The sequence below is a fragment of the Leucopleurus acutus genome (assembly GCF_964270905.1).
Source record: "Leucopleurus acutus genome assembly, chromosome: X".
Taxonomy (NCBI): domain Eukaryota; kingdom Metazoa; phylum Chordata; class Mammalia; order Artiodactyla; family Delphinidae; genus Leucopleurus; species Leucopleurus acutus.
This window is the reverse complement of record NC_139148.1, coordinates 110,085,027-110,100,155: the sequence shown is the minus strand read 5'-3', so window position 1 is coordinate 110,100,155 and position 15,129 is coordinate 110,085,027. Positions and strand designations below refer to the sequence as shown.

Here is a 15,129-nt window from a genome sequence, read left to right as displayed (position 1 = left end):
AATTACAGGCCAATATTCCTGATGAATATAGATGCCAAAATTCTCAACAAAAACTACCAAAAAGAATTCAACAGCACATTAAAAGGATTATACACCATGATCAAGTGGGATTTATCCCTGTAATACAAGGTTGGCTCAACATACCAAAATCAACAGACGTGATACACCACATTAATAGAATGAAAGACAAAAATTATATGACCATCACAATAGATGCAGAAAAAGCATCTGAAAAAATCCAACATCTTTCATGGTAAAAACTCTCAGTAAATTGGGAAAAGAAGAAACATGCCTTAACATAATAAAGTCCATATGTAACATACCCAGATCTAACATCATACTCAATGGTGAAAAATTGAAAGCTTTCCCTCTAAGATGAGAAATAAGGCAAAGATGTTCACTCACACCACTCCTATTCAACATAGTACTGGAAGTCCTACACATAACAATTAGGCAAGAAAAGGAAATAAAAGACATCCAAATTGAAAAGGAAAAAAATAAAGTCATCTCTGTTCTGATGACATGCTCTTATATGTTGAAAACCTTAAAGACTCCACCAAAATAACTGTTAGACTAATAAAAAAATTCAGGGAATTTGAGAATACAAAATCAACATACAAAAATCAATTACAATTCTATATTCTCATTGTAAATTATCCAGTAAAGAAATTAAGAAAACAACTCATTTATATTAGCATCAAAAATAATGAAATACTTAGGAATTAACTAAAGAGGTAAAAGACATACACTGAAAACTAGGAAATATTGAAAAAGAAAATAAAGAAGACACAAGTAAATGGAAAGACAGCTTGTTTCCTGGACTAGAAGACTTTATATTGTTAATAATGTCCATTCTACCCAAAGTGATCTATAGCTTCAGTAAAATAGGTATTAAGATTCCACTCATCTTTTTTACAGAAATGTGAAAGGCAATTCTAATGTTCATATGGAACTACAAAGGACTCCAAATAGCCAAAGCAATCTTGAGCAAGAAAAACAAAGTTGGAGGTATCACACTTTCTGATTTCAAAATTTATTAAAAAGCTACAGTAATAAAACAGCATGATACTGGCATGAAGACAGACATAAAGACCAATGGAACAGAATAGAGAGGACATAAATAAACCCACAAAAAATGGACAACTGATCTTTGACAAAGGTGCCAGGATCACACAAGGTAGAAAGGATTGTCTCTTCAGAAAATGGTGCTGCAACAACTGGATATCCACATGTAAAAGGATGAAACTGAACACTTCTCTTACCCGTACACAAAAAATCAAACTCTATGTGGATTAAGTTCTTAAAAGACCTGAAACTGTAAAACTCCGAGAAGAAAATGTAGGGGAAAGCTGCATGTTATTGGTGGGGGCAATGATTTTTTTGGATATGACACTAAAAACACAGGCAGCAAAACCCAAAAATTAATAAGTGGGAATAAAAATGTGGGAAAATTGGAACCTTGCTACATTTTTGATGGGAATATAAAATGGTGCAGCTGCGATGGAAAGCACTATGGAGTTTCCTTATGAACTTAAAACTATAGCTACCATATGATACATTTTCCCACTTCTTGGTATTTACCCGAAATAATTTAAATTAGAATCTTGAAGAGATATTGATGCTTCCATGTTTATTGCCGCACTATTCACAATTTTCAAGTGTTCGAAACAACCTAAATATCTATAAGCAGATGAGTGGATAAAGAAAATATGGTATACCAACACAATAAATATTATTCAGCCTTAAAATGAAAGAAATATTGCCGTATGTTACAGCATGGATGAACCTTGGGGACATTATGCTAAGTGAAATAAGCCAGTCGCAGAAGGACCATTATTTCATGATTCCACCTACATGAGGTATCTAAAATAGTCACACTCAGAGGAGCAGAAAGTAGAATGGTGGTTGCCAAGGGCTGAAGGAAGGGGCAAATTGAAATTTACTCTTCAACAGATTTAAAGTTTCAGTATTTTCACTGGCCTAAAAATCCTCTGTGCTCTGCCTAGACATACCTCCCCCACACCCCTGGAAACCACTGATCTTTTTATTTTTATTGTCTCCATAGTTTTGCTTTTTCCAGAATGTCATATAGTTGGAATCATACAATATGTAGCCGTTTCAGATCAGCTTATTTCACTTAGTAATATATGCACATAAGTTTTCTCCATGTCTTTTCATGACTTGCCAGCTCATTTATTTTTAGCATTGAAAACTATTCCATTGATTGGATGTAACATAATGTATTTATCCAGTCACCTACTGAAGAACATCTTCGTTCTTTCCACCTTATGGCAGTTATAAATAAAGCTGCTCTAAGTATCCATGTGCAGGTTTTTGTGTGAACACAAGTTTTCATTTCTCTTTGATAAATACCGAGGAGCAAGATTGCTGGATTTCATAAGAGTGTGTTTAGTTTTGTAAAAATAACTACCAAACTGTCAAACTTCCTGTATAATTTTTCATTCCCACCAGCAGTAAATGAGAGTTCCTGTTGCTCCATATTCTCACGATCATTTTGTGTTGCCAGTGTTCTGGATTGTGGCCATTCTAACAGGTGCGTAGTGGTATCTCATGTTACTTTAATTTGCATTTCCATGATGACATGATGTGGGCATTTTTTATACACTATTTGCCATCTGTATATCTTTGGTGAGATGTCTGTTAAGGTCTTTGTTGCATTTTTTAATCAGGTTGTTTTATTACTGTTGAGTTTTCAGAGTTCTTTGAATATCTTGGATAACAGTCCTTTATCAGCCACGTGTTTTGCAAACATTTTCTCCACGTCTGTGGCTTGCCTTTTTATCTCTTCATATTTAATATTACAACATGGCAGCTATGGAAATCAGATTCTTTCTCCACTTTAAGGTGCTTTTTTTGTCACTCTTTGCTGATTGTGTTGTTGTTACTGGTTGTTTAGTAATTTTTATTACAAAAGTTCTGTAAAGTCTACATTCTTTTCATGTGTGGCCACTGATGTATCTATTCAGTTAATGTAGCAGACAGATAATTATTGGAAAAAGATTCCTTTAGTTGGGTAAAACTAATAACTGTAATCTTCCATATTTAGAGTGAAAAGAATAAAGTGAAGTAAATTACTATCATGAGTAGATACTGAACACTGAAAGGTTATGAAAATTGATGGGAATACTGGTTTTGGAGTAGAACAACTTATCCTAAGAAGTCCTAAACATATTCTACACTTACAGAGGTAAGAACAGGATTCAGTGCACCTACATGGCTTATAAATCCCAGAGTGAAAATTTTAGTTTAAACTGATCCTTTATAGTAGCACATTCTCTCTAGTGTAATTTACATTAAATACAGACCTCAAAGAATTTTTACAGATGAAAGGCCAAGAACATTATTTTATAATAAAAATACCACTAGAATATTAAGACTCATGTGTAAATAAGCAAGAGTCAGTTAGAATCAGAAGATAAATCCCAGTATTCGGCCTAAAACACTGCATAATTTGCAATTGTATGCTACAGTATATGAAATAAAAACATGATTTGTTTAAGTAAATTAAGTCAATATTTAAATGTGTGATGAATGAATAAGTGACCACTGAAAATGATGAAGCAGTTTTGGAAAGGAAAGAAAAAAAAAACTTTTAGATAGAAATGATAAATGATTATTGGTATTGGAAGTGAAATAATATTAGACATACAGTTGATGTGATAACTATAAATTTACACTACTACACAGACATTAATGAAGTGAAAACAGAAGTTAAACAGAAAGTAACATAGAAAGAGGCTGCAACTGCAATAGATAAAATTAAATTGAGAATTAAATTGAAGTTCAAGTATGGTTAATATGAATATTATAGAGGGAGAAAAGGGTAAAAAACAATATTGAGAAAAATTACCTAAGAACCTTCTTGAATTTATGAAAGACATCAATTGACTAATGAAAAAAATAAATATAAAACAGAAAAAAATTATTTATTCAACAAACAAAACCCAAAGTTAGTAGAAGGAAAGAAATGAAAAATATCACAGTGAAAATAAATGAAATAGAGACTAAGAAAACAATAGAAAAGATCAATGAAACCAAAGGCTTGTTCTTTGAAAAGATAAACAAACTTGATAAACCTTTAGCCAGACTCATTAGAAAAAAAGGGAGAGGGCCCCAATCAACAAAATGAGAAATGAAAAAGGAGAAGTTACAAACAACACCACAGAAATACAAAAGCTCTTAAGAGACTACTGTAAGCAACTATCTGCCAATAAAATAGACAGCCTAGAAGAATTGGACAAATTCTTAGAGAGGTACAATCTCCAAAGACTGAACCGAGAAGAAACAGAAAATATGAACAGACCAATCACAAGTACTGAAATTGAAACTGTGATTTAAAAATTTCCAACAAACAAAAGTCCAGGACCAGATGGCTTCACAGGTGAAGTCTACCAAATATTTAAACAAGAGTTAACACCTTTCCTTCTGAAACTCTTCCAAAAAAATGCAGAGGAAGGAACACTCCCAAACTCATTCTCAATGAGGCCACCATCACTCTGATACAAAACCAGAAATAGATACCACAAAAAAGAAAACTACAGACCAATGTCACTGAGGAACAGAGATGTAAAAATTCTCAACAAAATATTAGCAAACTAAATCCAACAATACATTCAAAGGATTATACACCATGATCAACTGGGACTTATCCCAGGGATGCAAGGCCTTTTCAGTATCTACAAATCAATCAGTGTGATACACCACATTAACACACTGAAGAATAAACACCATATGACCATCTCAATAGATGCATAAAAAGCTTTTGATAAAATTCAGCATCCACTTATGATAAAAACTCTCCAGAAAGTGGACATAGAGGGAGCATACCTCAGTGTAATAAAGGTCATATATGACAAACCGACAGCTAACATCATACTCAATGGTGAAAAGTTGAAAACATTTCTTCGAAGACCAGGAACAAGACAAGGATGCCCACTCTTGCCACTTTTATTCAACATAATTTTGGAACTTCTAGCCACAGCAATCAGAGAATAAAAAGAAAAGGAATCCAAATTGGAAAAGAAGTAATACTGTCACTGTTTGCAGATGACATGATACTATACATAGAAAATTGTAAATATGCTATCAGAAAACTACTAGAGCTTATCAATAAATTTGGTAAAATTGCAGGATACAAAGTCAATACACAGAAATCTCTTGCATTTCTATACACTAACAATGAAATATCAGAAAGAGAAGTTAAGGAAACAATTCCATTTACCATGCATCAAAAGGAATAAAATACCTAGGAATAAACCTACCTATGAAGGCTAAATACCAGTACTCTGAAAACTATAAGACACTGATGAAAGAAATTGAAGATGACACAAACAGATGGAAAGATACACCGTGCTCTTGGATTAGAAAAATCAATATTGATAATATGACTATACTACAAATGGCAAGCTACAGATTCAATGCAATCCCTATCAAATTACCAGTAGCATTTTTCAAAGAACTAGAGCAAAAAAATTTTTTAATTTGTATGGAAACACAAAAGACCCTGAATAGCCAAAACAATCTTGAGAAAGAAAAATGGAGCTAGAGGAATCAGGCTTCCTGAATTCAGACTATACTACAAAGTTACAGTAATCAAAACAGTATGGTACTGGCAAAAAAAAATGAAAAGAAAACCCAGACATATAGATCAATGGAACAGGATTGAAAGCCCAGAAATAAACCCATGCACCTATGGTCAATTAATCTATGACAAAAGAGGCAAAAGTATACAATGGAGAAAAGACAGTCTCTTCAATAAGTTGTGTTGGGAAAACTGGAGAGCTACATGTAAAAAAATGAAATTAGAACATTCTCTAACACCATATACAAAAATAAACTTGAAATGGATTAAAGACCTAATTAAATGGATTAAAGACCCAGTCTTAAATGTAAGACCAGGTGCTATAAAACTCATAGAGGAAAACATAGCCAGAACACTCTTTGACATAAAAGGCAGCAATATCTTTTTAGATCCGTCTCCTTGAGTAACGTAAATAAAGACAAAAATAAACAAATGGGACCTATTTAAACTTAAAAGCTTTTGCATAGCAAAGGAAACCATAAGCAAAACAAAAAGACAACCTACAAAATGGGAGAAAATATTTGCAAATGATGCAATTACAGGGATTAATTTCCAAAATATACAAACAGCTCATACAGCTCAATATCAGAAAAAACAAACAATCCAATCAAAAATGGGCAGAAGACCTAAGCAGACATTTCTCCAAAGAAGACATACAGATGGCCAACAGGCACATAAAAAATGCTCAACATCACTAATTATTAAGAGACAGGCAAATCAAAGCTACAATGAGATATCACCTCACTCTGGTCAGAATGGCCGTCATGAGAAAAGTCTACAAATAATAAATGTTGGAGAAAAAGGTACCCTCCTACACTGTTGGTAGGAATGTAAATTGGAACAGCCGCTATGGAGAACAGTATGAAGGTTCCTTAAAAAACTAAAAATAGAGTTACCATATGATCCAGCAACCCCACTCAGGGGCATATATATGGAGACATTTTTTTTAATTTGTTTTTATTTTCCTAGTTTCTTGAAGTGGAAACTGAGGTCAGTGATTTGACAGTTTTTTTGAGTGTAATATAAGCATTTTAGTTTTATAAATTTCCCTCTGTGTACTGCATTAGCTGCATCCACAAATTTTAGTGTGTTGTGTTTTCATTTCAATTCAATTAAAAATACTTCCTAATTTCTCTTTTGATCCATGGGTTATTTAGAATGTGTTATTTAGTTCTGAAATATTTGGAGATTTCCCAGATATCTTTTTGCTTTTGATTTCTAATTTGTTTCCATTGCAACCAGAAAATATACTTTGAATCTTCTCAAATTTAGTTTAGACTTGTTTTATGGCCCCAAATATGGTCTATCTTGTTCAGTGTACTGGGTGCACTTGCAAAGAACGTGTATTCTATTGCTGTTTGGTAGAGTGTTTTTTTAATGCCACTAGTTAGGCCAAGTTAGTTGATAGCATTGTACAAGTATTCAAATTTCTGACTAAACTTGTTTGTCCTCATAGTTCTGTCAGGTTTTGCTTCATGTATTTTCAGAGTGTGCTGTAAGGTACATAAATATTTAGAACTGTTATGTACTTTTGATGAATTAACCCCTTTATCATAATGAAATGTCCCTGTTTGTCCCTGGTAATAGTCATTGCTCTGACATACACTTTGATATTAATTTAACCACTCCAGACTACTTTTGATTAGTTTTAGTGTGGCATATCTTTGTTTTTATTCTTTTACTTTTTAAATTTTAATTTTGGAGTGTTGATTAATAATTATGTGTTAGTTAGCAAAGTAATTCAGTCATACCCATAAAAGTATCCATTCTTTTTGAATTTCTTTTCCCATTTAGGTTATTACAGAATATTGAGCTGAGTTCCCTGTGCTGTACAGTAGGTCCTTGTTGGTAATCTATTTTAAATATAGTAGTGTGTACATTGCCAGTCCCAAATTCCCAATATATCCCCCCACCCTTTTCTCCCTGATAACCATAAGTTCATTCTCTAAGTCTGTGAGTGTTCCTGTTTTGTAAATATGTTCACTTGTATTATTTTTTTTAGATTCCACACATAAGCGATATCACATGTTATTTGTCTTTCTCTGTCTGACTTACTTCACTTAGTATGATAATCTCTGGAGAAAACTCTAATTCTAAAATATATATCTACCCCAATGTTCATTGCAGCAGTATTTACAATAGACATGGAAGCAACCTAAATGTCTGTTGACAGAGGAATGGATAAACAACATGTGGTATATTATGTATATCCAATGGAATATTACTGAGCCATAAAAAAGAATGAAATAATGCCATTTACAGCAACATGGATGGACCTAGATATTATCATACTAAGTGAAGTAAACCAGACAAAGACAAATATCATATGGTATTTCTTCTCTGTGGAATCTGAAAATATATAACTGAATTTATTTTCAAAACAGAAATAGATCCACAGATATAGAAAACAGGCTATGGTTACCAAAGGTGGGGGAGGGATAAATTAGGAGGTTGGGATTAACATATACACATCACTATATATAAAATAGATAACCAACAAGGATCTACTGCATAGCACAGGGAACTATACTCAATATTTTGTAATAACCTGTAAGGGAAAAGAATCTGAAAAAGAAAAAATATATATTTATAGACATATATATATATATAACTGAATCACTGTGCTGTACACCTGAAACTAACATGATATTGAAAATCAACTATACTTCAATAAAATTAAAAGATAAAAGTAAATACATAAATAGATTATATGGACATACCTTGGAGATTTTGCAGGTTCAGTTCCATACCACCACAATAAAGCAAATATCACACAAAATTTTTCATTTCCCAGTGCATATAAGTTTTGTTTTCACTATACTGTAGTTTATTAAGTGTGCAATAGCATTATGTCTAAAAAAAATACATATACCATAATTGAAAAATTCTTTATTGCAAAAAAATGCTCACCATCACCTGAGCCTTCAGCAAGTTATGATCTTTTTGCTGGTGAAGGTTCTTGCCTAGGTGATCATGGCTGCTAATTAGTGTAGTGTTTGATTAAGGGCTGTGATGGCAGTTTCTCAATATAATACAATAATGAAGTTAGCCACATTATTTGACTCTTCCTTTCATGAAAAATTTCTCTGTAGCATGCACTGCTGTTTGATAGCAATTTATTCACAGAGAATTTCTTTTGAAATTTGAGTCAATTCTCTCAAACCCTGCTGCTGCTTTATCACTAAGTTAATGCAACATTCTAAATCTTCTGTTGTCATTTCAACAATCTTCACAGCATTTTCCACAGGAATAGATTCCATATATCAAGAAACCACTTTCTTTGCTTATCCATAAGAAGCATCTCCTTGTCTGTTAAAGTTTTATCATGAGGTTAGAGCAATTCAGTCATCTCTTCTGTCTCCAATTGTAATTCCATTATCTTTCCTTTTTCTACCACATCTGCAGTTACATCCTCCACTGAAGTCTTGAACCACTCACAGTCAGCCATGAGGGTTGGAATCAAATTCTTCCACACTCCTGTGAATGTTAATATTTTGACCCCTTCCTATGAGTCACATAATCCTCTTAATGGTACCTAGAATGGTGAATCTTTTCCAGAAGGTTTTCAATGTACTTTGTCCAGATCCATCAGAGGAATCACTATCTATTGCAGCTATAGCCTTACAAAATGTATTTCTTAAATAATAAGACTTGAAAGTCAAAATAACTCCTTCAACTATGACCTGCAGAATGGGTGTTATGTTAGCAGGCATGAAAACAACATTAATCTTGTTGTACATCTTCATCAGAGCTCTTGGGTGATCCATGAGCAGTAATACTTTTAAAGGAATTTTTTCTTCTGAGCAGTAGATCTCAATGGTTGGCTTAAAATATTCAGTAAACCATGTTGTAGACAGATGTGCTGTCATCCAGACTTCGTTGTTTCATAGAGCACAGGCAGAGAAGATTTAGCATAATTCTTAAGGGCCTTAGAATTTTCTAAATGGTAAATGAGCTTTGGCTTCAACTTATTAGCCCCTAACAAGGGAATCAGCTTGTCTTTTTAAGAGTTAAAGCCAGCACTGACTTCTCTCTCACTGTGAAAGTCCTCGCTGGCATCTTCTTCCAATAGAAGGCTGTTTCATTTCCATTGAAAACCGGTTGTTTAGTGTAGCCACCTTCATTATCTTAGCTAGATGTTCTAGATAACTTGCTGCAGCTTCTAAATCAGAACTTGCTGCTTCACCTTCTACTTTATTGTTATGGAGATGGCCTCTTTCCTTAAATCTCATGAACGAACCTCTGCTAGCATCAAACTTTCCTTCTAGAGTGTCCTCACCTCTCTCAGCCTTCATAGAATTGAAGAGAATTAGGACCTTACTGTGGATTGGGCTTTGGCTTAAGGGAATGTTGTGGCTGGTTGGATCTTCTCTCGTGACCACTATAACTTTCTTCATGTCAGCAATAAGGCTATTTTGCCTTCCTATCATTTGTGTATTCACTGGAGCAGCACTTCTTATTTCCTTCAAGAATTTTTCCTTTGCACTCAAAACGTGGCTGTTTGGTGCCAGAGGCCTAACTTTCAACCTATCTCAGCTTTTGCCATGCTTTCATCACTGAGCTTAATCATTTCTAGCTTTTGATTTAAAGTGAGAGTTGTGTGACTCTTCCATTCACTTCAACACTTAGAGGTCATTGTACGGTTATTAATTGACCTAATTTCAATATTGTTGTGTTGCAGAGAATACGGAGGCTCCAGGAAAGAGATCAGTGAACAGCTGGTCAACAGAGTAGTCAAAACATATACATTTACTAATTTTGCCTTCTTATAAGGACACGATTTGTGGTGCCCCAAAACAATTACAATAGTAATATCAAAGATCAATGATCACTGATCACCAGAGCAAATGTATATTAAGTATACCTCAAAAAAGCTAAAAAAAAAAAGAAGAGTTGATGTTTGTGTTCGTCAGGGTTTTCCAGAAAAACAAAACTAATAGAATAGAATAGAATAGGTGATGGATAAAAAGATATTTACTCATGCCGTTTTGTATACTGAGAAGTCCCATCAACTGCTAGCTGTAACCTGGAGGCCCAGGAAAGCTGGTGATATAGTTTTCAGAACCAAGTGAGTCAATGGTGAAAGTCCTGGTCCAAGTCTGAAGACCCATGACCCAGGAGTACCCATGTCCGATGTCCACAGATGGGTATCCCGGAGACACCAAGAGCAAATTTGTCCTTCTGTCTTTTGGTTCTGTTCAGGACCTTCAACAGTTTGAATAATTCCCATTTGCATTGGTGAGGCTGAACTTCTTTACTCAATCTACCAATTCAAATGCTAATCTCTACTAGAAACACCCTTATGGACACACTCAGAAATAATGTTCTACAAGATATCTGGGCATCTCTTAGCCAAGTCAAGGTGACACATTAAGCATAATAATGTTACAGTCTTGAGTTTGAAATTTATACGGCTGACCAGCACGCTAGAAATTCAGGCAGGTTTTTTATGTTACAGTATGGAGGCAGAATTCCTGCTTCTTCCAGAAACTTCAGTTTTGCTTTGAAGGCCTTCATTTGGTTGGATGGGGCTCAGACACCTTATGGATGTTAATCTCTGTTATTTAAGCCAACTGATTTTAAATGTTAATCACATAAATACAATACTTTCATGGTAATGTCTAGACTAGTGTTTGACCAAACAACTGGGCACAATAGCTTAGCCAAGTTGACAAAATGAATCGTCTCAGTCTGTATTTTAAAAAAAGAAAAATTTTACATCTACAGTCTAACCTTCAAACTTAACATACTGGAAAAAGAAAAGCAAACTGAAGCAAGCAAAAGGAATAAAAGGGGGGCTTCTCTGGTGGCACAGTGGTTAAGAATCCTCCTGCCAATATAGGGGAGATGGATTCAAGCCCTAGTCTGGGAAGATCTCACATGCCTCAGAGCAACTAAGCCCATGAGCCACAACCACTGAGCCTGTGCTCTAGAGCCCGTGAGCCACAACTACTGAGCTCACGTGCCACAACTACTACCCGCATGCCTAGAGCCCGTGCTCCACAACAAGAGAAGCCTCTGCAGCAAGAAGCCCGTGCACCACAACGAAAGTAGCCCCCACTTACCGCAACTAGAGAAAGCCCGTGCGCAGCAACAAAGAGCCAACACAGCCAAAAATAAATAAATAAAATAAATTTTTTAAAAAAGGAATAAAGTGATAAAAAATGCAGGAATTATTGAAATAGAGAATAGAAAAACAATAGAGAAATCAATGAAACCAAAAAACAGTTCTCTTAAAAGTTCAAAAAAGTAAAGGGGATATTACTGCCAACCTTACAGAAATAAATATTATAAATACTGTGGAAAATGTTATGGTGTAGAATAGGTTAAAAAAATTATATTCAAATGGAAGAACTTTGAATAAAGTATGCTAAATGAATGAAGCCAGACGTGAAAGGTCACATATGTAATTCTATTTAAGTGAAAAATGCAGAAGAGATAAGTCTATAGAGACAACAAAAGTATTATTAGTGGAGTTTAGGGCTCATGAGGATGGCCCGAAGAGTTTCTTTTGGAAGTAAAGAAAATGTTCTAAACTTGACTTTTGTAATGTTTGTACATAGTTGAATATATTGAAATTCATGGAAATGTACTACATAAATGGGTGAATGTATTGTATATGAAATTTATGTTAATAAATCTGTTTTAAAACAAAACAAATATAAGGGGGAATAAAAGAAAGGGTGTTCTGACCACCTCTGGAAGTGGATTGTTGGCATCTTTACTCCAGTCTGAGCCCGTGTCTGCTGATTAGTTCCTTCCCTTAGCAAAGGAAAGGGTATAATTGTCATCCCACAAACAGCAGCTCAGCTGAGTATAGAAGTCAGCTTTCTGGGACAACCTCACAGCTGGGCCGCTTCATTAGATTCTAAGCCTAGGCCTTTGCTTCATGTTCACAGACTTATCAAAAGCTGTTCAGAGGTATGGTTTGCCTTCCTCTGTTTCAAGTATCACCAAGCTAGGAGTACTGGTGGCTCAGAGACCCCACCCCTTAAACATCCTCTGATGCTCTCTGAGAACAATTGTTGCCTCGGCTACTTTATTACATAGTGAGCAGTCATCACTGAAATTGCCTCAGCAGGCCCTGTACCGCTTGAAAAGGGACAGTATTCATGGGTTGAGGATGGGGTTAGGGGACAGCCTGCTAGCTCTGCTTCAGTGACAACCTAAGAACTTTGGAATCCTGTGGCTGATAAACTTCCAGAGGTACCTATTATCTCACAAAGTGGCCATGTTCTTTCTTTATTTTGGCGAAGGTCAGAAGAGCATGCTGCAGACATGTTTAAGCCATATGCATTAGATACTCCAGCTGTAATTTTTGCCAATGGATCGGGACTCTGCAAAGTAGGCATGTCTGGAGAGACTGGGCCCCGTCATGTCATCAGTTCTGTCATGGGGCATCCTAAATTCAACATGGCTTTACCAGAAGCCAATCAGAAAAATTACACTGTGGGGGGAAAAGCCACGTTCAAGTATGGAGCCTTGCATTTGCACTATCCCACTGAACATGGACTGGGAACAAGATGGAATGACATGTAAAAACTCCGGAAGTATCTTTTTGAGTGGGAGCTGGGAGTAAAACCCTGTCGACAACCTGTGCTCATGACTGAGCCCTCCTTGAAGCCAAGGGAGACTCGAGAGAAGACAGCAGAAGTGATGTTTGAGACCTTCAGTGTGCCTGCCTTCTACCTGTCCAACTACGTGGTTGTAGCACTGTATACCTCTGCCTCTGTCACGGGCTTAGTGGTGGACAGTGGTAATGGGATCACTTGCACTGTCCCCATTTTTGAGGGTTGCTCCCTTCCTCATGCCATCACCAAACTCTATGTGGCAGAGAGAGACATCACGGAGCACCTCACCCGACTCCTCCTGGCTAGTGGGTGTGATTACCCTTGCATACTCAACAAGGCCTTAGTGGATGACATAAAAGAGACGCTGTGCTATGTGGCCTTAGAGCCAGAGAACAAACTTCATAAGAAGCCAGAGGAGGTCCTGAGAAAATATAAACTACCAGATGGAAATGTCATCCACCTTGGGGATCAGCTGAACCAGGTACCTGAGATTCTTTTTGCACCTGACTGGCTGGGTGTCCACAACCCAGGACTATCAAAAATGGTCTCCAGCAGCATTATGAAGTGTGACACCAACATCCAGAAAAATCTTTTTGAAGAAATTGTGCTGTCTGGGGGCACCACTCTCTTCCCTGGGCTTGAGAAAAGATTTATGAAAGAACTGGAACAGCTGGCCTTCAGAGGAACTCCCATCAAGATCACCGCTTCTCCTGATGGATGTTTCTCTGAATGGATCAGTGCATCCATTGTGACCTCTCTGAGCAGTTTCAGGCAGATGTGGATAACTTCTGAGGATTTCATGGAGCTTGGGACATATGTTTTCTAGAGAAGATGCTTTTAAAGGATTCAGAGCACAGGGGACAGCTTGAATTGTCAGATCATAGGAGCACTGGTGGAAAGTGACATTTTCCCTTGGGCTTCAGCATGTATTCAGTAAAAGTGATATGGCATTTTGGGTTTCAGTTCATTTCTGGTAGCCTCAGAGTAATTTTTCATCCAGGTAGTGAATCTTTTTAAGTGATTCTAGTCCACCCTTCCTGTCTCAGGGACCTATTCAGTTTTCTCCTGATAAATCCTTGGGTTATGTGTTACAGCTGTGTCCACTTGCAGGGTTTGTAGTAAAAACAGGTACTTGAGCCTCATGCCTAGAAGCTTGATTCAGTAGGTCCCCAGAATCTTCATTTTAATCAAGTGTCTTAGATATTTTTGGTAGACCTAGTGTGAAGGAGAGACAGAATTACCAGGGAAAATGTGGGGAGGGAGGAGAATTAAGTTGAAGAAGGAATGCTACCCGGCTCTTAGGGCTCAACTGACCCTTTCAGACAACTGGTTCTTAATCAGCACAATAGGGCTCTCTAGTGATAGGCAGCTAAGTAAGATAGAGCTGCTGTCCTTCCTTGTCAAAGAGGAGAGATGTGGAGAGAGATGAGGAGAGAAATCGCTATTTATTTAAGGATCTCTAAGCTGAGGGCCCCTATTCCCAGTTGGAGTATTAAGAATCAACATCTCTATTTTTTTAACTGAAGTATCGTTGCTTTGCAGTATTATATGTTACAGATGTACAATATAGTGATTCACAATTTTTAAAGTTTATACTCCATTTATAGTTATTATAAAATATTGGCTAAATTCTTCACATTGTACAAAATATCCTTGTAGTTTATTCTACACCTAATAGTTTGTACCTCTTGTTCCCTTACCCCTACCTTGCCCCTTCCTCATTCCCTCTCCCCACTGGTAAACCACTAGTTCTCTATATCTGTTAATCTGCTTCTCTTTTGTTATATTCACTAGTTTGCTGCAAATGGAAAAATTTTGTTCTTTTTTATGGCTGAATAGTATCTCACTGTATATATATACCACATCTTCTTCATCCATTCATCTGTTGATGGACACTTAGTTTGCTTCCGTATCTTAGCAATTGTGAATAATGCTGCTATGAACATTGGAGTGCAT

The 15,129-nt window shown here is 36.0% G+C and overlaps 1 protein-coding gene across 1 annotated transcript; it reads left to right on the top strand.

The window, feature by feature from the left end:
- Window positions 1–12,880: 12,880 nt before the first annotated feature.
- On the top strand, window positions 12,881–14,014 carry ACTRT1 (actin related protein T1; the record flags this gene model as incomplete). Its single annotated transcript, XM_082864308.1, is given in 3 exon segments — window positions 12,881–13,138; window positions 13,142–13,996; window positions 14,000–14,014. Coding segments are annotated over 3 exon segments (1,128 nt in total).
- Window positions 14,015–15,129: the final 1,115 nt, after the last annotated feature.